Genomic DNA, 23,623 nt, shown 5'->3' on the forward strand with positions numbered 1-23,623 from the left:
CTCCAGCTCCAGCCCCAGCTCCGGCTCCAGCTCCGACTCCAGCCGCAGCGGTCGTCCTCCCGACAGAGAGCGGCGTCGCCCACCAATCGCAGCCAGTCGGTGGGACCGGAGCCGTCAGTCGAGGCTAACAAGTGCGTCGATGGACGGTGATGGCGCGGTGCCGGGGATTCAGCACACACACACGAGATCTCGGCGCCGTGACGAGACCGCCGGAGCTGGACGGACCAGAGCGGCGAGCCCTGTGCCAGCGACAGAGGCCGCAGTGTGCAGGCAGACGCCGCGCTGAGGGCGGCCAAGCCTGCGGTGAGTCGTTCCGCGGCCCGCAGAGCAGCCACTGTGCACTCTGAATGGCCGTCGCGGGGCGTGCAGAGACAACGCGGAGCTGCCCGGTACTCAGGATGGTAATGGGACTCAGTGCAGCTGACGGGGGAACAAGTGGCTGGGAGGTCAGCATTCTGAATGAGCGGGGCGTGCGAAGTGGCCGGCTGCGTCCTTGTGCCTCAATGAGTGAAATTTTGCATCGGTATGTAGCACGACTCAAACACTGAAAAGAAAAAGGATTAAGAGGGATCTGACTTGCAAAAGCGAGGACATGCCAAGCGAATAAGCCACGGATCTCAGACAGTAGGCAAGACATGCGGATTATGATGTAAAAGAATTAAGCACACTCTGATCTCTTCTGCCTTTTCTCAAAGTGGCGGACAAAGAGAGAGAGAGAGAGAGAGAGAGAGAGAGAGAGAGAGAGAGAGAGAGGAGCTCTCTCCACCTCGCTGCTCTTGCGAGCGTCGTCCGTCCCGGCAGCGGTGTTACGTTACAGTTTATAACGTTTATACGGTTCCCGTCGGCCGGTAACGACAGGTAACCACACGGCGGCACGTCAAAAGCCGGGTCAAAAGCCGGCGCTCTCTGACGGACGGCTGGCCAATTAGCCGAGGCTCGCTCGGCGGCAGAACGGCAGGAGACTGGGGGCGAGCGATCAGAGACTGCAGGAGACCAGGCCGGCCGGAGACCGGTCCAGCCGGAGACCGGGGGTGAGCAGCCAAAGACTGCAGGAGACCGGTCCGGCCGGAGACTGGGGATGAGCGGCCAGAGACTGCAGGAGACCGGTCCGGCCGGAGACTGGGAGTGAGCGGCCAGAGACTGCAGGAGACCGTTCCGGCCGGAGACCGGTGGTGAGCGGCCAGAAACTGCAAGAGACCGGGGCTGAGCGGCCAGAGTCTGCAGGAGACCGGTCCGGCCAGCGACCAGGCCGACCGCACGCCGTCCGAGCGCCGAGGCCGGCCGCCGTTGCTCGGCACACATGGCAACTCCCGGCGCGACGTGCGGCGGCGCATAGGGAACCGAGCCAGGCGGCACACTTCGGAGCGGCGGCCGACCGAGCGGCGCCGAGCCCGCTCGCGGCCGCTGGCAGCCAACAGCTGCCGCTCCGCAGAGGCGTCCGGGCTCGCCGCGCACGTCCGAGACGAGCGCGCTCGGCGCGGGGACGGCCGCCGAGCGAGCGGCGCCAGCTGTGTTGTTGAGCGCCAGTAGAAGAATGCGGAATCATAATTGGCCGGAATGCGAGGACGCGCAAAGGGCCGGCAGTGATGTGAGTAACGGAGCCCGTATTTGTTGGAGATGAAATGGCCGGGCGAGCTGACGGCGGTTTTTACGAGCGGTCGTCCGGTCGGTCGTCCTACTTGTATGGATGGACGCGGCTATCCGTGGCCTCATCTGTGTCGACCCACCTCGGCACCTGTTGTCATGAGGGCGGCGCCACGGGACGCCGAAGATAGTCGGCAGGTGAAAGATCACGGCCAGGTCAGTAAGTCCGAACGTGTGCAGTCTGCTTATTAGCTTCGTCAAGCTCGGCTACACAATAGACATGTGGAGGCACCGGCAGGTGACTGACACTCTTTAGCCATTACTTGTGACGAGGATGACAAAAAAGTTCCGGTGCAACCAGGTGCATAAACTGGTCGTTAGAAAACAATCTCTGACATGTTTGCCCAGCATAAGTCATGTTGACGCGGCAACGAGTAAGCAAGTTTTACTGTTTTCCGATGTCGCTATTACTTAATCAGGCAAATAAAAGGCTAAATTAAACGACCCGCAGCATCACAAATCAGCGATTACGGTGCTTTGCACCAGCCTGGCAATTTGCCAGCTATGTCCGGTCGCTAAACCCACGCGCGGCTGGGTGCGCCGTCGCCGCCGCAGAGCCACGGCGGCGGTGGCTCTCGCGCCGCCACCTGCGCATAATTACCACCAGAAATAGGCCGCGGCCGCCGAGCACAGCCTGTTGGGCCGCTGGTCCGCAGTACGGGCGTGCTCCCAGTCGTCATGTGTACACGGCGATGTCGTCAGACGCGCGATAGGGCCGCCCGTCCGGGTCGCCCAGCTGTTGGCCGGCCGACGGATAAGCGGTGAGCCGGGCCGTGCTTCCGCACCCAGCGCGGACCGTTACGGACCTTTGGACCGGCGTCCGGACCGCCGCCACGCCGGGGCCGCCCTGAGAGCCGGCGGCACCCGGCGGCCGGCCGCGCCTGACGAGCACGAGTGGACGTGACTGGTAACCAGGAGACGCGGCAGCCGGCGGGCCGTAATGCCCGCACGCGCCTCGGCCGAACCTGGCCGGCTCTGCCACGGCAGCCGCGTTTAAATGGCTAGCGTATAGGCATACGTCCCGCCCCCGGGTACCGCTATCGGCTCGCGGTATCGTCCGCACCGCGACAGTGTTTATTTGCATGCAGCGTACGTCATCGACACCTGCTGCGCGAACGACGTTCAGTGGTTCATCCTGGCGTTTTTGCGAGTGTTTTTAGCCAGGGAATGGATACTTGTGAGAGAGCGCTGAATTCGGCGCATTGAAAGGCGATACAATGGGATATCAGACATGCTTGGAGGTGGCCAGACGAGCATCTGATGTGAAGCACAAGCCCAGAGTGCGACCCGTGGTGACAAGGCTCACAAATTCGTTACGCAGACCGGTGCGACCGGATTTTTCGTCAAAAATGACAAAAGGAAAGCTCCAGCTGAATTCGCACACGACGGCCGCGGCATCGCACCAATGTCGTGCCGCTGACAGTGGACTGACTGTGACGACACGAATACCGACCGGCTCATTTAAGAAGGTGATTTCTTTTCTCACCAGCCGCGACGAAAAGGGAAAAGCTCCGCTGTCTCGGTTCGACTTTCGGAGCAGCACAAGCGTAACACATAAACATTTCCGTCGTGCCAGACCATTCTAGAGTCCCTCGGCTAGAGGGCAGCCAAGTCTCACGGTGTTCAGAGAACCGATCCAGACCTGGCCCGACCTCGCTGAACGCCCCTCCCCCCTCCCCTCCTCCCAGGTGTCAGATTGGGGCCACTTAGTCGCCACGGTCCGGTGTGGTGCGGGCGCACAAAAACCCACTTGCCCTCAGTACGTCCCCCCTGCATTACAAACAGGATGAGCAGCGCACGAACTATCCGGTTGATTGACACGCGACAACAGTGGAGCGGACCGGACGAGCAACGGGACAGGAAAGGAACAGGGCATGCGAGGAATGCCCGGTCATTATGTAATAAATAAATAAAAGTAAATGCGTGCCGGGTAAGAGTGGAGCGAGACAGAAGGGCAGAGGGGGCGATAGGAGGAGAGAGGGGGAGAAAAAGGGACAGAAGAGGAGCGAGCGGGAGAGGGGCAGAACAGGAGGGAACGGAACAGGAGAGGAAAGGGACAGGAAAGGAATAGGGCATGTGAGGAATGGGATAAAAATGGAGCTGGGCGGGAGAGAAAAGGGACAGCAGAGAAGCGTGACGTTACCAGGGGAAGCAATAATCCGACAAGACCACTTAGCGGCGGTGAGCCGGGGTGAAAGCGATTCTGCCGTCGACACGAGCAGGACGCGCCGCCAGAGCTGTGCTGCTGCGGTGTCGAGTGAAACCGTGTCAGGAAACCCCGGACAGCACAGCTGCGGCCGAGGCGAGCCGAGGAGCCGGGGCGAGCGGCCAGCGCGGAACCCGGCAGGACAGCTGTGACGGCCTGCCATCGAGGCCAGCCCGCGTCAACGCCCGGCCGGAGGGCCGGCGGGGCGACAGGTGACGGAGGACCGCCGTCACCCCGCCTCCATTGAGGCCGGGCGGCGGCCGCCGTCAGCCGGCCGGCCCTGAATGGCCGAGCCGCCGCGGCGTGACGGCCGGGCCGGGGATACGGCGGCGGCGGCGGCGGCGGCCGGCGGCGGCGGCGCAGCGGCGGCGGCGAGCGGCGCGGCTCAACCCGGCCACCGACGTCACGGCCCATCGGCCTCGCGCCGCATGACAACGAGCCGCCGCCGCCGCTGCCGGCAGTGCGGCGGCGTCGGACCGCGCGCTCGACCGAGACGACTGCCGGTGCCTCACGCACCTCGACCGAGCAAACAGGCGGCAAAAACCCGCTTATCGAATGGGATTTAATGCGGGTACCGTTAGCGTTTGAATGATAACTCGGCACCCGACTGTCAGGAGGGTCGTGCGTTAATCTGCCGGTGGCCGGTTTGTGTTGTTGCCAGCTGGAGCTGCCCAGCAGTGCGCGGCCGCGACCTACCTAAAGCAAGCTCCTCCTCGCCCTCCTCTTCCTCCTGCCTCTCGGTGGCCGATCGCGGCTCCTCCTCCGCGTCGTCGTCGCTGATGGCCCGCAGCACATCGTCCGTGACGTCATCGATCAGTGACGTCACCGTGCTGGTGGGTGTGACGTCAGCGGAGCGCGGCTTCTTCAGGATGCCGGTCAGCTTGCGGTCCTCGGTTTCCATGGTGATGGACGCGGAGGAGCCCCCGCTGACGTGGCGCTCCAGCGTGGCCGGGGAGCCGCCAGCGGCCGGCCGCCGCTCCAGGGTGCCGGCAGGGGAGCGGCCCCCGAGCGGGGTACGGCGCAGACTCCCGGACGGCGAGCGGTCGTCAGAGGGGCGTGGGATCAGCGAGCCCCGCGCGCGGCCCGGCCGGCCGCCGCTCTCCGCTGGAAACGCCCATACGGCAGCGCGTCATTGCCAGCAACAGGTGTCTGTGATGTGGCAGGTTATAATTGCAGCACAATCAGCGGAAAGTGGGGTCGTGCACGACTAAAGGCTCGGTCTGCAGGTAGTTTCGTGCTCGTTTAATCATGCCAGCAATCTAGCACCGTCTTTCAGCAGGTGCCAGCGTGGTGCACTCAACGGAAAAACCGAATAACCTGGGTGCGTTCGAATGATGCAGTCCAGTCAGTGCTTGAACCCAATCTGGTGCTGAAGACAACGGCCGGCTTGCCGTTGTGTTTGAAACTTTTGGCAATCACGTCTAAACCCTGAGTCAGTGATGTATTTTGGACATTGGTATATTGAATGACTTGATGATGTGTAAGTGAGTTAAGAGAAGAGCTTCCTCGTTTAACTTCTGTTGGTTTGCATTGTTTCTTGAATTTGTGTTGTTCTTTTCTTGTTTTGTTTCTCCAGATAGTAGTTTTGAAAGCTTTATAGAGACTTTATATTCTGCCCTCAACTGATTAAACAACCATAACACGGCTAGACGGGAAAAACACAACGATATGTAAGAGCATATATATCCACACCAGCATCGTACAAATGGGCCGGACTCGATACAGGAAGAGGTCCAGTCACATGCGTCTTCCCGCGCAGTTTGAGGCACGCAACACCATGTGCGCATTATGAAAGCTCCAGTGACCAGGTACAAAGGGACACATTACACAACAGAAGTTACAACAGGAGGGTGGAGGGACGGAACAGCGCGTAACTGCAGCGCCTGTCATGTGCCGTCTGCACCCGTCACCCGGCCCCATACCGGCGCGTCACCCCGTAACCTACCGGTGGGCCTGGTCTCGCTAGTGGTGCCATCTATGTCGGCCGACAGAAGGCGCTCCTGCTCCCGAGCCTTCGCCTCGATTTCTTCGACGTCACTGCCCGCGCGCTCTTCGTCGGCGTCGGGCACGGCCAGCTCACTGCTGCCACCTGGCGACAGGGCAAGCAGGTGTAAGTGAGCGACCTCAAGAGGCAGTGTGACGGCTCTAGGGGACCGAGCAATAGACTAATGGTCCATTGCGAATGCTGTTAAAGTTGTTAAAAGTTAAACGTCGCTGTTTTTTCAATCCGCAACTTCAGCCCTACAAACTGTTTTGCTACTGTTTCTACCTCGGCTCCTTCATTCGCACGTAATTCGAGATAAAGTTTGTGGAAATGAAACGTACAATAAAATAGCGGCAATTTTCGAATAGCCTCCTCCCGCGAAACTTCGAATGCATCCCGTAATCGTCAGTGCAATACAAACACGGGAGGTGGTGGTGAGCTGGGGAACCAAAGGTCCAGCCTCACCCGGTTTATTGCGCGAGCGGAGGGCCCTGAGACCACCAAACAGCGGCAGCTGGGGCTCGGAGGACTCATCAGCGGGTGCCGCTTCCCTGCCCAGCTGTGCCACTGGGGGCAGCGGCGGCAGGCGCCTTCACAGCTGCGGACGCCTTCTGAGGGGCCGGCGCTGGTGCAGCTCGTGCCGGCTCGTCCGGCTTCGGAGCTGCTGGCAGGAGGGCCACTGGTCAGCACGAAACCGGGAGAAGACCGCCTCTCACACAGGACGCCTGCCAGTCAGTCCATATTGAATCTACGACTTATCGTTTTTGCACTATATTATAACACCATCCGTCAGAACCACTGTTGCTTGTTGCTAGAATAATCTAGACCTTATTAATGCTATTCGGCCCATGCCACCAACGGAGTGTGCTCCTCTGCCTTTCTCCGCGCCTCCCTAGGCCTCTCCACCCTACTGTCAGTCCGTGCCCCACCTGGCGGTTGGCAGGTCTTCTGCTTCCTGAGCGCGCGCAGGCCGAACAGCGGCACGCCGCTGTCGTCGGTGGGGCCGACGCCGTAGCTGGACATGATGCGGCCGGCAGCTGTGTTGGGCGTCTTGGAGCGCGGCGCTGAGGAGCGCTTCAGCCAGGCCGGCTCCTCCACTCGGGCCAACTCTGACGGCGTGCGCAATAGTCGACCGTTCAGACCGCAGCTCGGCACACATGCCCGCTCCAGCAGCCCGGCACAGCACTCAGTGCAACTCCGCGGTAGGCTTCGAAACAGCCCGTAGCGACAAGCGTGCAGTTCTCCTGGCAAGGCTCAACGGAAGCGAGTGCATTTAGCGGTGAATACTACGCGATGAGACGGCTTCAGGATAAGTCACTCACCCCCAGAGTCGGCGTCGCTGGCGTCTTTCTCCGGCTGCTCGCCTACAAACAGAACATGCGGAGTCATGCCCGGCGCGTTCCGCCGTCCTCAAACAAAGGGTGCACACATGCTGCGTGAGACATCAGACAGCCCAGCACCCCGGGGCGTGCTCGCGAGGCGACGGAACCCAGCCGGTGCACAGGCGAGGCACGAAACAGGCGCCACAAACACTAACGCCACGTCTGTCTGTAGTGCAAAGAGCTCGCTCAGTGTGATGCCTTGTCCCGATGCCGCAGATGTCCGACCAAATTTCAGGCATGCAGCACCCACCATGATTTCGCTACTTCGCCGCTTGTGGAAACCGAGAGTGAGAGGGCGACTGCAGCTGATGTAATCGGGTTTGAGAGAGTAGCAGATGACTGCTCGAAAGATGCACGGAAAGCCAAGCCCCTGGTGCTAAAGGAACTGATCAGGTGGGCAGCAAATGGGGGTTAAATTCTAAAATCCATTTAAAAGCATCGCCTTTGACTTCAAGAATCAAACCGTTTGGATGAACGTGACACTTGCTGCTGGTATCAAAAGGAATGTGATGCGCATGCTCCCGGCATACTAGCTTGCCTTTCCTTGATGAAATTTAGTCATGGGTTATCAAATAACAAAGGATTGTCTCGATCCTGGATAACTTGATCGATGTGATTCTGCCAGGAATAGGCACGACTGCGTGTCAGGCAGCATCCCTTCTCTAAAGGTTTGTTTTTAAGGAAAGGATGAATTTCCCAGATGCATAGCCCACAGCTAAAGATCATAATAAATGACTCTAAGTCACTTACTCTCAAACTTGTCGACCTTCGATTTGAGCGGCTCTGCACTGGACTTGGGCTTGAAATCCTTGTCTCTGTCAACGCGGTGGACGGATGAAGGTCGCTGGAGCTGCCGTTCTCCACGTGAAACCTTGTCAGGCTCGTCTCGTGAAATTGCGTCTCGTTCCGGACGTTTGTTCCTTTGAGTCGTGTCTCGTTCCGGAGGCTCGTTCAGTTGGGCCGTGTCTCGCTCCGGACGCTCGTTCCTTTGAGTTGTGTCTCGTTCTGGTAGCTCGTTTCTTTGAGCCGAGTCTCGTTCCGGGCGCTTGTTTTGCAAGCCAGTGTCTCGTTCCAGACGAGAAGCGGAATTTCTCTCGTCGTTCAAACTGCTATCTCGTGCCGCGTGTTCCTCCTGTGGAGCCAGACGCGGGGCGGAGCTCTGTTCATCCCGCGAGGCCGTGTACCGCGGAATATTGTCTCGTTCCTGGGCGAGGAAGAGAGCTTCGCTCGTCTTCTTCCTCCTCGCTGTCGTCATACTCCTCGTCCTCGTCCTCGTCCTCGTCCTCGTCCTCGTCCTCGCCGGGCGCCACCTCCTCGATGCGGGGTCGGTCCAGCGGATCAGAGGAGTGGAACCGGCGCGAGGCGTACTCCATCTTGAGCCGCTGCACGTCCGGTGGCGGCTCGCCCTCCTCCGGCTCCTGCACGATCGGCGGCGCCACCGGCTCGCGGGAGCCGCGCCGCGAGCTGCGCGAGCCACGCCGCGAGCGCGGCTCCTCCTCCGTCTCGGAGCGGCGCGACGGCCGGCGCGTGGCCGACGGTCGGACGGCCTCGGGAGACGATCGGGTGGTGTCGGGACCAGAGCTGCCCGGGCACTCCGCGCTGGGCTCTGACGGCTCTGTCGGTGTGGGCTGGGGCCTCCCAGAGGCCTTCACCTCGAGGTTTCTCGTGGGTTCTCCGTTCTCAACGGAGCCTCTTCCGGGCTCTATATCTCTGTCTGGGATTCGTTCCGGCTCCTGGCCTATCTTCGAGATCCTCTCCGGCTTGGTGTCTGAACTTTGGGCCACGTCCGGTTCAGACTCTAATTTCGGAGCGTTCGTGACCCCGCGATTCGGGCTCACAATTTCCTCAGGACCTTTGCCTGCCTTTGATGTGAAAGGCTTCCTCGCTTCTACGCCCACAGGCTTTTGTGCTGCGGTGTCATCGCGAACTGCAGGACTTCTCGGACGCGCTGTGTTTTTGGAAAACAGCGATGAGCTAGTCGACGTGGCGGTCGTTTTCTTCTTCACGATCCTGATCCGCGTGCGCAGTTTGAATCTTTCGTCATAATTTTTTGCCTTTTCCAGCTGCAAACGAAATGATTGGTATCATTGACAAATCTAACGAAGGTCCAGAAATATAGAATATCGTTTACACGGGATAATGCTAGCTAGTCTTGATGCAAAGGAATACACTATGCAAGCACTGCAGTTATAGCTAATGATAATTACATCACGCATATTCCTAGACAAGCTTACGGATTGACATTTTTGCAGGACTGAAATGTTCACAAATGGGCTCGTTTATTGTCCGAACAAAACTGCGTAGCTCCTTTACTCGAAATTGGTACCCTCCAGCTTACCAGCGTCTCCAGCAGCGCCAGGTCGTCGATCTCATCTATGGGCCGCTTATCCTGCGACGTGGGCATGGACTGACTGTCCGTGTCCAGCTCTAGCTCCTGAGGCTCCAGAGATCTGCGCGGCTGGTGGCGAGAGCGTGAAGGCTTCTCCTCCGGTCGCTTCGGGACGCTACTCCTCCTGACGCTCCCTGGGAGGGCTGCGAGGCTGACGCTGCGCGTCCCTGTCCCCCGGCTTTTCGTCCACCTCCGCATCCGGCGAGGGTTGCGTTCGCGCCGGGGACGGCACCTTCTCGGCGGTACCTGCGGCCGGAGCGGCGGGCTTCCCAGGGGCGGGGGGCGCCTGGTCGGCCTTCCGGCCATCGGAGCTCGGGAACAGCTCGTCCATGAACTCGCTGCCCGGGTTGTAACGCAGATTTGACAGCCGCGTCACGTTGCGGAAGGACGAACGGTTCTGCTCGCGCGCCAGCTGCCCCACCAGTCGTGCTGACCGCGGCTCCTCCACCGCCTCCGGCTCCGCCTCCGGCTCCGGCTCCGGCTCACGCTCGGGCTCCGGCGCCACCTGCTTCTGAGGGGATGGCTCGCGCGAAACCTGCTCGACGCTGCGGATCGAGTCGGCGCGGTTCAGCTTGCGTGCCTCGTCCACCGAGACGCGCGTCTGCTCGCTGCTCTCGGACGCCAGCGACGAGCTGCTCACCATCCGCTTATACGGGAATTTCCCCTGCTTCAGCGCGTGCTTCACGTCTGTGTACGAATCCTCTTGGTACTCAACGTCTGATTCAACATCGTGCTTGAGAAGCTGGTCCTGGGAGAGGACCTGGGGATGTTCGCCGCTCTCTCGACGTCCGTTCATCGCCTTGGGTGACTCCCGCTCCGGCGAGAACGATCCTTTCCGAGCGGGCGAGGGACGCGCAGCCGCCAGCTCGGCCGGCGTCCGGTCCATCTCGATCTGGGCGCGCATCACGGTGACCGACTTCTCTGGCGAGGCGCGCGTGTGCACCGGCCGCGGCTCGACCGGCGCCGGCTCCTCGTGCGCCAGGTGCTCAAACTTGTCGCGCGCTCTGTGCACCGAGTCACTGCGATCGAGGCGGATCTTGCGCGGACTGGGTGACTCGCGAGTTGGCGACGAGCCGTGCGAGCGCATCTCGAACTTCTCGAATGCCTTGGCCAACCGGGACGACTTGAAGCTGGGCTGCCGTCGGAACGCAGGCGGGCTAGGCTCATGCGCTGAGCTGGTCTCGCTGGTCGGCCGCGACTGGCGTCGGTTGTTTCCGAACGGCTGATCGTCCTCGTTGAAGCGAACGTCAGGAGACGGCACGCCGTCGCTCTTGGTCTCCTTCGTATCTTCGGCCGACTTCAGGAACGTCAGTTTGTCCAGCAGGCCGGACCCCGTCGCCTTCTTGCGGAGCTCGTCGCTGCCGAGGTCCGGCCGCTCTGGAGACGGGCTCGCGCTGCGCGAGCGCTCCTGCACCTCATCGACCTGGTCCGTGGCACCGACGGGACTGCGGTCCACGATCTCGACGTGCACCGTGTTCTGGAAGTCGTCGGCTGGCTCCTCAGATGGCGAGTCGGCGTCTCTGACCGGAGACGGAGACTTCCTGTGCTCAGCAGGCGGCCCTGGCTCCTGGCGGGGAACGTCCCTATGGGGAGTTACCCGCGATTTGGACTTCAGCGGAGAGGACTTTAATTCGGAAGAGGGTTTGCGTTCGGGCGTGATGCTACCAGCAGATGATTTCTTTGTAAGCCTTCGCCCGACATTTTTGTCGGGAGGGCTGCCTTTCTCCTCTCGTTTGTTAACATGGCTGTTAACTGGCCTCGCAGTGGCTTCCTGGCTGCTCCTTCTGCTGTTTCTCCGCCCAGGCGGCGCCTCAGACGTGTGCTTCTCCTTTCTGGAGGGCTCGGGCTCTCGTTTGTCAGCCAGCTTCTTTTTGGGATCGGGATCCGCTGACGCCCGCCGGCCTGACGAGCCAGGCTGCCGTGCGGCCACCTTCGCCGGCGCGCGCACCCTGCCGGGTGCCTTCTTATCCTGTTCGTCATCGGGCCTCTCCTTTGTCTTTGCTGGAGAACGCTTCTGTTCCTGCAATGGCCGCCCACGCTCCGCCCTGTGCTCGTCCCTGGACAGCTTACGACGCTCGTCACCATCACCAGACTCCAGAGATTCCTGTTCTCTGTCGCGACGAGGAGTGCTCTGACTATCGTCGGGCTCGGGAGACTCGTGGTGTGGCTCACTGGTTGACTCCGGCTGGTGGCGTACCGCGTCAGTTGGGTCGGGAACGTCTTCCGGCTTGTCTTTTGGTGAGCTGAGGCGGTCACTATGAACAGCGTCCCTGGAGGAGTCAGATGTGTCATGATCTCGCCTATCGCTGGAGTCCCGCCGGTCAGGCTCCGGCTCCGGCTCCGGCTCCGGCTCCGGTGATCCGCGGGAGTCGAGCCGACCTCTCTTGGGCGGCTCGTCCAACGGCTCGGTGCGTTCGACCTCCGGCTGTCCCGCGGCCTCCGGCAGATCCTCCTCCTGCCTCCGGTCAACGGCGTCGGCCCCGCGCACCGACCGCTCGCTGGAGTCCGGTCGAGCTCTCCCGCCGCTTGTGTTGAACAGGTCTCGCCTGCGGGAGAATTCGGGCGTGCGCGGTACCTGGCCAATGGTCGGAGAGGTCGGCTCCTCCGCCACGGCGCCCCGGTCCCAGATGGTGGTCTTTCTCGGTGTCCGAGGCGACTTAGGCGCGGAGGTCGCCGTTCGTGTCACCGCCTGCATCTTGTGCTCAAACAGCGAGAGCTTGTTGCGGACAGACTTGACGGCCGGCTCGTCGTCAGAGCCATGATTTTCCTCCGTGGTGGGCTCGTGCGTCACACGGGGCTTGGCCAGCACCGGCGGCGCTTTCTTGGTCGGCTGCTTTTTGGCCGGCTGCTCCTCGCCGTCAGTCTGTCCCGGGAGTTGCGGTTCAGAGGCCTCATCAACTGGCCGGTGCATGGTGCGCTGCTGGCGCTCTTTATCACTGCGCGGCAGACTATCACGCCCGTCCATCGCGCGAGGCGAGCCGTCGCGCCGCTCGGGCTCGGTCTCTCGGCTCGGGCTCGGCGACCGCCGCTCACCGGGGTCGTCATCCGCGGTCAGGTCGGACACGCTCTCGGCGGCCGAGGTGCGTCGGTCCGCCTGCAGTGGACGGTCCGGCGAGTCCTCCTTGTTGCTGAAGTAGACGAACTCCTCGGTGACCGACTCGGTGTCGCTCTCGCTGCTGCTCTCGCTGCTGGCGGACGGCGGCGCCTCCTGACGGCTCCTCCTGGCGGGGGTCCTCGCCGGCGCCGGCACAGCCCTGGCCGCCGGTCCGGAGCCGCGCCTCGGCGCCGGCTTCTCCGGGTCCGGACTGGCCGAATCCGTCTTGCCCTGCGACGATCGTCGGCGTCGCAGCTCCGCCAGGCCTGTGTCCAGCGGCGCTTTGCGCGTGCAGACGGCGCCCGGCGCGTGCTGGTGCGTGCGGTTGCAGGGTTGGCCCTCCTCTGGCCGGGACGCCGGCTTGACCGGGCTGGCCGCGCGAGGTCGTGTCGGCCGTGCCCCCACCGATGGACGCTTGGGGGCGCTCCTGCCCATCTCGGCCGGCTGCTCCCTGGCCGCGGGCCGGCTCTTGTCCTCTCGCGGACGCGAACTGCTGCGGCGAGAGGACTGGTGTGAGGAGCCGGCGGAGATCGCCCTGGCCTCCCTGGCGCTGGCGTCGGCGGTTCGAGCATCCCGCGTCTCTCTGGTATGGGTCGGCCTGGCGCCCGACCGCGTTGTCGGCTTGAGCTTTATGTTGTTGTCTTCCACTGCCTCTACTTCAGCATTCTCCAGCTTAATGTTGAATTCCACCGGCGGCGGTCGCGTCGGTTCCACATCGATCTGCAACTTTGTCTCGGACACGAAAGTGTCCTCCGGAGGCGGAGCGCGCACTACCTTACGGCGCCGGACGAAGCGACTGCCGTCCTCGTTCTCCACCTCCTCGTCCGACTCCTCCAGAAGCTCGCCGGCGACGCCGGCCAGCACGGCGTCCAGGTCGGCGGCGCCGTGGCGACGAACGCGGCGCAGCAGCTCCTGCACCTGCGGCACGTCGGGCGCGGCGCCCTCGTAGGTCACCAGCAGCTGGTGGCGCTCATGCAGCGCGGCCGGCTGCACCGTCAGCAGCACACCCGCCTCGTCCACACTGACGTCCACGTTGTCGGGCACATCCCAGGTGGTGTGGTCCACTGCGGTCCTCTCCTCCTCCGGCTGCGGCGCGCCCTCAGACCGCCGAGGGCTGCTAGCTTCGTTTTTTGACGGCACGCGGCCGGCTGCCGGCGCCACGACGCGGCCGGCCGCCCGGCCGGACGCGCGGCCCGGCGCCGAGCGCGTCAGCGGCTGCCGCTTCTCCGGCGAGCCAGTGCGCGGTGGCGGGTCGGCCGGCGCCGGTCGCCGCGTCTTGATCACCTTGGTGCGCGTAACGGTGCGGCTGCCGTCGTCGGCCGTCTCCTCGCGGCGCACATCCTCCACCACGTCGCCTTCAACGCCGGCCAGGATGCGCTCAATCTCGTCCAGGTTGTCGAGGCCGACGTCGCGCAGCTTCCGCTGGATGGCCTGCAGGTCGGGCCGCGAGCCGTCGTACTCGACCACCAGGTGGCGCGCGCCGGGCGCCCCCTCGCCCAGGTCGATCACCACCTCGCCGTCGCGCAGCTGCACGCGCCCCTCGGCAGGCTCGTTGGGCTCGCCGCGGTCCGGCCGGCGTCGCCGCTCCGGCTCCCGCTTCGTCGGCGAGGCGTCGCGGCCGCGCCCTGTCGGCTTGGACGGCGTGCCGGCGGAGCGCTTGGTCGGCGACGCGTCCCGAGCGGGCGCGGCGCGGCGCGTCATCGTCGTCTCGACGCGGCGCGTGACGCGGCTGGTGGTCGGCTCCTCCGGCTTGGACCTCCGCGAGCTCGGCTCACTTCCGTCTGGCTTTGCCACCGTGTGCGTTGCAGTGGTGGTGAACCGTTTGGAGATCTCGGACACCTTGTTGCGCGAAGGGGCAGCGCGGGTGGAACCACGCGTCGAGCCCCGTGTTGAGCCGCGGGTGGAACCCGCGCGCTGGAAGTTTGATGTGGGCTGTTTCTCAGCGCGCCCTCCGTTCTTCTTCGTTTTGCCCTCGACGTGTTTCGTGATCACCTTCATAATGTGCGTGACTTGCGGCGCGGTAAAGAAGCCCAGGGTCTTCAGCTGGCCCTTCAGCTCGTCCAGGTCTGGGTTGTCCCCCTCCAGCGTGACCGTCACCTCCTGCTGCTGGCCGCCTGAGCTCAGCGTCAGCACCACCTGCTGGCCGTTGATCTCGATGTTCACGTCGTCCGGTCCCGTTGAAAGACTGGGTTTGGCGTTAGTCGGCTGTTTGGCGGCGGGAGTGGGCTCGTACTGTGGGCTCGACTCCTCGGTGCGGACTACCTTCCGACGGCGGATGACCCGGCGGCCGGAGGCGTCCACCTCCTCGACCGTCTCGTCCTGCAGCACCTCGCCGGCCAGCTCGCCCAGCACCTCATCAAGCCGGCCCAGGTCCTCAACGCCCAGCTGGCGCACGCGCTCGGCCAGCGCCTGCACGTCGGGGCGCGAGCCCTCGTAACTGATGACCACCTCGCGCACCTGGCCGGCCGGCTCCGTCGGCTCGAAGCTCAGCTGAATCTGGCCGTCGCGCAGACGCAGCTCTGGCCCGCCCTCCGGCGACGGGGGGCGCGGCCGACGGCTCGGCCGGCAGCTCGGCGCGCGTCGTGCGCACCGGTTCGCCGTCGACGGCCGGCTCCTCCGACTCGGTCGGCGCGCAGGCCATGTCCTGCAGCAGCTCGTCCAGGCCGGCCGGGCCGCTGTTCTCCAGCACGCAGAGCACCTGGTCGAGGTCGGGCGAGCCGCTCGGGCAGCGAAGCAGGAACTGGCGCGCCGGCGCGCCCACCGTGGCCGGCACCCACACGTGCAGCTCACTACCGCGCAGTGCAAGCTCCTGGTGGCGGGGGCGGCGCGGTCGGGGCGGCGGCGGCGGCGTCAGTGGCCGCTCCTCAGCGCCGCACTTGGATCAGCTTGCGGCGGCGCGTCATCGAGCGACCCTGCTCGTCCTCGTGCACCTCCTCCGTGTCATCCAGCACGCAGCCCTGGAAGTCGGCAAGGATATCGTCCAGGCGCGCGATGTCGCTGAACGTAAAGTCCTGCAGCTTCTCTCGCAGCGCTGCGCACGACGGCTTCTCCGTGCCGCTGAAGCTCCACATGAGCTGACGCCGCTTCTGCGGATCGTCCGGCTCGATGGTGATGAGGATCTCGCCGTCGGCCACCTCGACGTCGGCGTCGCTGACGATCTCCGGCTCGATTAGCTCACCGACGTCCTCCGCCGGCGCGTCGAACTCGCGCACTGCCGTCCGCTGGCGCTGCGTGCCTACGCGCCGCTCGCCGCCCAGCCCGGTCAGCATGATGTCGATGTTCTCCAGTGCGTCCAGCCCCAGCTCCTGCAGCTTGGTCTGGATCTGCTTGACGTCCGGTCGGTCGCCCTCGTACTCCAACACCACCTGGCGGCGCGCCTTGGAGAACTTGTCCGGGCTGAAGTCGATCACGATCTGGCCGTCGCCGATCTCGACGCGCGCGTTTTCCGGCTTATTGACGATGTCGATGCGCTGCTTGCGCGGCGGCGAGGATGACGCCGCGCGCTGCACGGCCGCCGCGGCCGCCAGGTGGCTCCACCGTCGAGATGGCGCGCCGCGCCCGCTGGCCGGGTGGCGAGGTCCGCTCTGGGGTTGATGACTTACGCACGGGCACGTCGGCCGTGGCCGCGCGCGCGCTGTACGTCTTGCGCGGAGAGCCCGCGCGCGTCTCGGTCGCCGGGCTGCGGCGAGCGCGGTTGCCCTCCGTCTCGTCCGCCGCCTCCCGGTGGTCGGCGCCAGCCGGCTCGCCGTCCGCCGCCTCGCCGGCGAGGCGGCGGTAGCGCGAGTCGCGCTCGGCCGAGCGCTGCGCGGCGCGCTCCGCCTCGCCGCCCTCCTCGGCGCCGTGCATGTCCTTCAGGCGACGCTCGCGCAGCAGGAACATGCGCGCGCGAATATTGCGCTTCTCGGTGACGTCCTCCTCCTCTTTCCACTGTGGAGCAGACGCACCGGTGTCAGTGTCCGCTCTCCGCCTCAGAGAGTGGCAAATACACGCACGCGCAACGCCTACGCGCACTCTCTGCCGACGCAGCTCAGCCATCTTCGTCAGCAGTTGACACAACAGAGTTCACTGACGTGAACATCGTATAGATGTACGGGTACAGCGAAGTTAAGTGGCCGACACTCCATCTTGTGTGTGGGATTAGCAAACAGACGCAGCCGACGTGTACCTGGCCGTTCTGACATGGACTCCAGACCATTGGCGGCGCTCCAAAATAGGCAGAGTGGTTCGCTGAGCGCGTCTTACGCAACAAGACAGACCATATCTATAACTGCAGACAGCCCAAGGTTTGACAGCTAACTGGCTGCTGCTCGGTCGGGGCAGAAGAGACGGGCCACTGTATTTAGCGGAGAGCAATCGATCAACCCAAGACTGATGAAAAACGGCCCCCACTTGTTGACTGAAGTCCACTGAAAAGTTCAAATTAAATAATGCGGAAATTTATGACAGATTGAAAGCCAGTATGAAGGTACGAAACAGACATGGGTCTGCGTCCGGCCGTACTCTGAGATCCAGGACACTAGAGCTCTGAATCAAGTCGAGGTTTTTGGGCTCGTGTGCAGGCCTGGTGATTAATTTGTCAGCCCAAACCCACTCCGACTGCGTATGATCAAAGGAGTTCCCGAAGTGTCTCACAAAGCGCAACAGAGAGAACTTATGCATATAGTCAGATCGTATGAGCGAAGCAAACGTTAGAGAGACAAGAACTCGGTTCGAGCGGGCGTGAGCACGGTTTGAGCGGGCGAGAGCTCGGTTCGAGCAGGCGCGAACTCGGTTTGGGCGGGCGAGAGCTCGGTTCGAGCGAGATGCAAGGTTTGACTGGACTGCATATCGCGTGGATTCATATGAGGCAAGCGCACCGGTCAGTCGGTGAGAGTAAACCATCAGGCTGGCCGAGACTCAAGGGGCGGCTGGAGCGCACGGAGGCAATGCTAGCGGACTGACAGATGAAGCCGAGATGAGATAGCCGACTGGGGAGGGTCGGGCGACGGGTGACCTCCCTAACAAAAAACAGGCGCGTGGGCTGAATGATAAACCGCCGACATTCCCAGCATCACGTCTTAATTAGACAAACAGGGCGACCCTAATTGGCCAATGAAACCGGCCGCGGTTTGTCACCATGGCGGCGGCGGCGTGAGCGGAGGGCCGGGCCCGGCTCCAGTCGTGACGCCCGGCTCCCGACAGCACCGAGCTCGGCGGCTGATTGGTTCAGAGTTGAGCGTCGCGCGACTGCCGTGACTGTGACTGACTGTCGTGCTTGTGGTAAGCATAGCGTTCCGGGTCTGACGATCTGGGGCTTCACCTCCGCACCCAGCGACTAGAGGCCAGAGGCGGGCACGCGCGCGGCGCGCCTCACTGGGCCTCATCATAGGACCCGCTACTCCGGCGCGGCACGGCTTCGCCGCCTACGCGAACAACTAAACCGTCACAAACGCGAGCACCTTGCACGACTCAGCGCCTCGTGCGTCACACCTGGAACACAATCTAGCGGGTCCTATTCCAGCGCAGACTCGTTTGGAGCTGGCCCACGGAATGGGACGGGTTGGTATCGGCTACATTAGAGTCGCAGCTGTTGTAAGGTCAGGCCTCGCCCCGTGCACCTGCTGCGTTGCTCGCATCGAACAGAGAAGCGGCGCGATTGTCACAAGCTACGGCGGCGTCGATCCGTCGCAGGCGGCGGTCTGAGGGAGCTTCTGGTACACGGCTCTTCAGCTAACGGAAGGGGGGCTCCGGAATGCAGTGTAAGCGCCAGTGGCACGAGGGATGACGCCGCGGGATCCTGGGACTGACGTCATCGAGACCACACTGTCCCAATAAGGCAGGTCTAGCCTGTTAGCCAGGTCATGTAGAATGCAGACACATATCGTGCAGAATCGCCTCACGAAGGGTTCACAGGATTCAAGTTTGACCGAATGCTGAAAATGCAGTGGAAACGGAGGGCAGCTGTAACAACGGCACGCTAGGAGATGTGCTGAAAAAGTTTGGCTTTGAGGTGATTTTTAAGGCAGGATGTTAAGTTATGATGTTTGCCTCACAGTTGGTTCTGTCTCAGAAAAAGGATGCCTCTCGAGATGTATCGGTTAAAATGACGGTCTCTTGCTTTCGCTGGATTTCTTTTTCCACATCTACTTTTTCGGACCAGCTTTGGGCGGGGATCGATGACTTCTGAGGATAGCACCCAGTTCCGGCCCACCGCGTCAGCCGTGGTCAGGTCTTGCTGCTGCTGACCGCTGAGGTGGCTGACCACCTGTGGCTTGGGGATCTCCGTTTCACCCCATGATTAAGTCTTTGTTTATGCTTCTCGCCAACTTGCACTGATAAACCAGACGTCTTACCTCTAAATTAGTTAGCTAGCTTTGTAGCCCACTTTGATTTGCGTCCTCTGACTCTTTTGCTTCGCATAGGGTGTCTGAGTAACGAGACAGGAATACATAATATCAGACCGGATTTACCTGACGACGGCACGGAACTGCTGTTTCCACAAAGTCTCAAAGGCACTATTCAATCTTACTCAAGCACGCTTTTCTTCACAAAGCAACACTTCGTCTGTTATCACCCGCTCCAATTTTGAGAGAAATGGCGGCAATAGATCGCGGAGAGGTGTACCCCCAACGCCGATCAATGGATAGTTACATAATTAATGATATGTTACATTTGCCCCGTGCAACAGCTGAACATCGCCTTCCTTACTAGAGATGGCTTATGTAAAGCTGCAAATAAGCTCTGCGTTTCCCCGCCTCAATTCAAGACGAAATAAACTTTCACCGAACTCAAGCAGTGAAAGACCCCTGATGGTAGAATGTCTAGTCCCAGTCCCGAGTAAGCTAACTGGTTGACGTGACTGCCTCGGGCTCGCCGTTGGTACGCCTGAACGCGTGTCACAGTCACCCTGGTCTGCCGCCTCGGGCTCGCCGTTGGTGCGCCTGGCCGCGTGTCACAGTCACACCAGGTCTGCTGCCTCGGGCTCGCCGTTGGTGCGCCTGGCCGCGTGTCACAGTCACCCTGGTCTGCCGCCTCGGGCTCGCCGTTGGTGCGCCTGGCCGCGTGTCACAGTCACCCTGGTCTGCCGCCTCGGGCTCGCCGTTGGTGCGCCTGAACGCGTGTCACAGTCACCCTGGTCTGCTGCCTCGAGCTGGCCGTTGGTGCGCCTGGCCGCGTGTCACAGTCACACCAGGTCTGCTGCCTCGGGCTGGCCGTTGGTGCGCCTGAACGCGTGTCACAGTCACCCTGGTCTGCTGCCTCGGGCTCGCCGTTGGTGCGCCTGTCCGCTCAGCAGACAGCCGGACTACTCACCATCTTCCGCAGAAGAGTTTCATCGTCGATAGTCTCCAAATCTACCGCCGGCATTTTCAACGGTTATCCTGTCTGGAACAGAAAGGGCGGATTAGTTGAGAGTTTTTCAAGGTTCAGTCGCCAACGCTAAACTGATGGGCCACTGACAACTGGACATTGCATCTCAGGAGGCATTGCATGCAGTTTGAATCCTCAAGGATATGAACAGTACAAAGGACTGGCACCGTTCCGAAACAAGGAAATGCCTACTTCATGGACTTCATGTAGGGCTTTATCAATCTGTAATGACAATTCTTGCAGCAATTGCACGCGCCAGTCTGTCTGGCGGACTGTGTGCCTCTGTGGCGGCGGTGTGTCTGGCGGGGTGTGTGGCTCTGTGGCAGCGGTCTGTTTGGCGGAGTGTGTGCCTCTGTGGCGGCGGTGTGTCTGGCGGGGTGTGCGGCTCTGTGGCGGCGTCTCCGCCTCGTCAGCGGGCGGCGCGGCGCCAGCTGGCCCCAAACGGCGAACGGTATGAGGCGGCACGAACCGAAGCCGTATTAGGAGGAGCGGACGAAGGGGCGGAGGGCGGGGGTTGGGGGCAGAGGCGGCTCACCCCGACACCATGGGCGGTCCTGACACCGTAAACCCGCTGGGCGCACCTGGGCAGACGACGAGCCGGAAGTTGATTGTGGTGATACTTATTGCAGTGAAATGGTTATGAAAAGAAGCGCAGCGAGAAGAAGAGCGAAACGCTCTTGTATTCACGATATGGTGAGAGTGAAGCGATGATCATCTTAAGAATATTACTGTGTACATCTTCCAATACCATTGTGCGATATGCGGTGAAAGTGGAACGGCTACATTACGACGTACAACGAACACATAATTTCATAGTTACTTAAACGTGAAAGCCTGATTAATCATCTACAGATATCAAAATGGCATCGCCTATACATGACAAACTGCGGTTCAGATAAACTGGACAAAGCTTACCCGCTTCTGAGTAGGTCAGGGGAACAGATGGCGACGCGTCGACATACACTGGGCGCACAAAAAGTTAGAAGCGCAGGACTGGACAGGAAGGCGGCCGATAGGACGGAGAGACGCATGTGCAGGCCAGCCGAAGCTGATAAGGTCAGTTCCTCCACCAGTATGTAGGTCACTGACAGGAGACGGAAAAGGCCAGCCCGGCCAGGGTGATGCGCCTTGAGCGGCTTCACAAGAAGCTTCTCCTTATGTGGTACAGCGACCGCCTCAGTTTCCTAGTATAGAGACAATGTTGCCCGCTTTGCCCGCCCCGCACGACACGTGTTCGTTGCCACCCCTATGTATCTGAGCAAGCTACGGAAATCGTCGGCGGCGATAAGAGCTGTACCGCTTATCGCCGTAAGGAGCAGAACAAAGGCACTTCGGTATTCAAATCGGTTCTCTAAGAAGGACCAAAATACAACGGCTGATCTAGCCGTGCGAAGCGGTGACGCGGTATTTTCTCACATCTGGCGCCGGCACCAGTGCCGGGGCGGGCCTTGATGGCGTGCGCACCAGCCTGAGCCGACAAGACCTTGTTAATGGGAACGATACAGGCTCCGGTGTTCAATGGATTCGAAGCAGTCCAATCCGTCTCGGCTCGGCTTCTGATCTCTCACCAGCCCATGCTCACCGGCCCGATGTTGCGAGAACCACTCACCGGGCCAGATTCTCCGTTGCAGGTGTCCGTTTAGATTCCCTTTGTTGTGCATGATGAAAAAGCCTGCATTGGCTTGTACCCGTTTCTGCGTCAGCCTCGGTCTAACGACTGTGTGTGTGAAACGGTTCTCGGTGCTCTAAATATCCTGAGAGGAGAGATAAACACTAAGCAAGCCGTTTTAAACTTTAGCGCCTTGAGGACCACGCTATCCTTTCATCTGATTATGACGGGAGACAATATAATATGAGGCGGGAATACGCGAGGTAAAACTTATGGTGTAATGTTTACTCAGGTACTGCCTGGGTGAACATTACAGAGTAGTTACCACTTCATAAATAAGCCGTTCACTTTAATGGGAAAGCATACGGCGCCCATAAGTCAATGAATAACGGCAGCCCTCAAAAGAACACCTGGCAGTGCTAGCTTCGCCGATTGCATATCTGAGTAACCAAATCATTTGTTACACGTAAGCATGCAGCAGGGCTGTGCTGTCAGCATCGTGTCTCAGCAAAAACCGAGTCGCATACCAGGCGCCACAAGCGGCATGCGACTGAACAGATTAAGTGCAGATGCTGCTCCACCACAGATTGTACCGAGCGCCTTTATGGATCACCGGGGCTATTTGATCCAAATGAGGCTGCCTCACGCCAGTGTCGATGCTGTCCGCGGTCATGAGCGGTGATGACGTTCAACTCCGCCGCAGCGTTCGCCTTCTGCGCCTGACTGGGACCGAGATCGCCCGTGCGCATGGTGAATTATTCATACCGCGCCATGATATAGCCTGAATAATGCATTGTACACGTGCGCAAGTCAACAATTGCCCCGCTAACCACGACTGAAAGGGTTCAGCGCGGTATCGATTGCAGCTCGAGGCAAAGCCCCGGACACTCATTAGGTGAACAATGGGCGGCCGCAGTAGGTCAGGAGCGTCCCAGGGCAGCACGCCGCGCGCTAATCGGACATCCCGACCAGGGCGCGGCTCTGGCGTAACAGCGCGGGGCGACCCTGACCAGTTGCGGGCGTCTTCGCCGGCGTCACCTCGAGACCGGCGACATCGGACCCAGGGACCGACACGGCAGCCGCACGCCGGCTCTGTGTCGCCGCAGACCTCTCGGAGTGGTCCGCGCTCCTTGTCAGCCGCCAGACGCCGGGACCTCTCGGCGTGACCCGCGCCCCTCGTCAGCCGCCAGACGCCGGGACCGACACGGCAGCCGCACGCCGGCTCTGTGTCGCCGGGGACCTCTCGGAGTGGTCCGCGCCCCTCGTCAGCCGCCAGACGCCGGGACCGACACGGCAGCCGCACGCCGGCTCTGTGTCGCCGGGGACCTCTCGGAGTGACCCGCGCCCCTCGTCAGCCGCCAGACGCCGGGACCTCTCGGTGTGGTCCGCGCCCCTCGCCAGCCGCCAGACGCCGGGACCGTCGGCGGTGGACGGTCGGCCCTCGGCCGTTTCGTCCACGATCCGAACCAGTCATTCCGTCACAGGTCATTACCAGGTCACGGGTCACACCGTCACAGGTCACCAGGGGACGCGGCGCGCAACCTCAGCGCGGCGTCACCGTCATCGTGCACGTAACCTTACCCTGTCAATCAGGACGGGGCTTTGCCGCGACGTGGGCTCATCGGCGAACAGGGGGTCGACCCTGCCAGGACAGAGCGGTGGGAGCGAGCGGGAGCGACCCTCCTAGGACAGAGCGGTGGGAGCGAGCGGGAGCGACCCTCCTAGGACAGAGCGGCGGGACAGCCGCACTGCGGAGCTCAGAAGGACTTTTTAACATTCGTTTTTGCGCTCCATCCTGGGCATTTTCGGCTTCTCTGCATTTACACATACACTGTGCACCACACATGGCGGTTTTTTTCCTTTTTCGGCACCCCAGCGAGACAGTCCTGACCAAGCACTTGCGGCCAGGATGCCCACAGTGTCACGGATGCACAGAGCTGGCCTATTCCGATTCATCGGGCCCGGTTG

The 23,623-nt window shown here is 61.7% G+C and overlaps 2 protein-coding genes across 2 annotated transcripts; both read right to left on the reverse strand.

The window, feature by feature from the left end:
- Positions 1-2,320: 2,320 nt before the first annotated feature.
- On the reverse strand, positions 2,321-9,620 carry LOC119109300 (histone H3.v1). The gene is made up of 9 exons (XM_037232896.1): positions 9,555-9,620; positions 8,444-8,625; positions 7,967-8,031; positions 7,157-7,198; positions 6,764-6,943; positions 6,300-6,401; positions 5,796-5,939; positions 4,695-4,954; positions 2,321-2,380 (listed from the first exon to the last, which is right to left on the reverse strand). The coding sequence occupies exons 1-9, from the start codon at positions 9,618-9,620 to the stop codon at positions 2,321-2,323; spliced, it is 1,101 nt and encodes a 366-aa protein (XP_037088791.1).
- Positions 9,150-15,546, reverse strand: LOC119109301 (serine/arginine repetitive matrix protein 2; the record flags this gene model as incomplete). Its single annotated transcript, XM_037232897.1, has 2 exons — positions 9,150-9,279; positions 9,555-15,546. A coding segment is annotated over one exon (5,826 nt), but the record flags the coding sequence as incomplete, so codon positions are not given.
- Positions 15,547-23,623: the final 8,077 nt, after the last annotated feature.

This window comes from Pollicipes pollicipes, unplaced genomic scaffold (genome assembly GCF_011947565.3).
Source record: "Pollicipes pollicipes isolate AB1234 unplaced genomic scaffold, Ppol_2.1 Scaffold_7231;HRSCAF=8579_pilon_pilon_pilon, whole genome shotgun sequence".
Classification (NCBI taxonomy): Eukaryota; Metazoa; Arthropoda; class Thecostraca; order Pollicipedomorpha; family Pollicipedidae; genus Pollicipes; species Pollicipes pollicipes.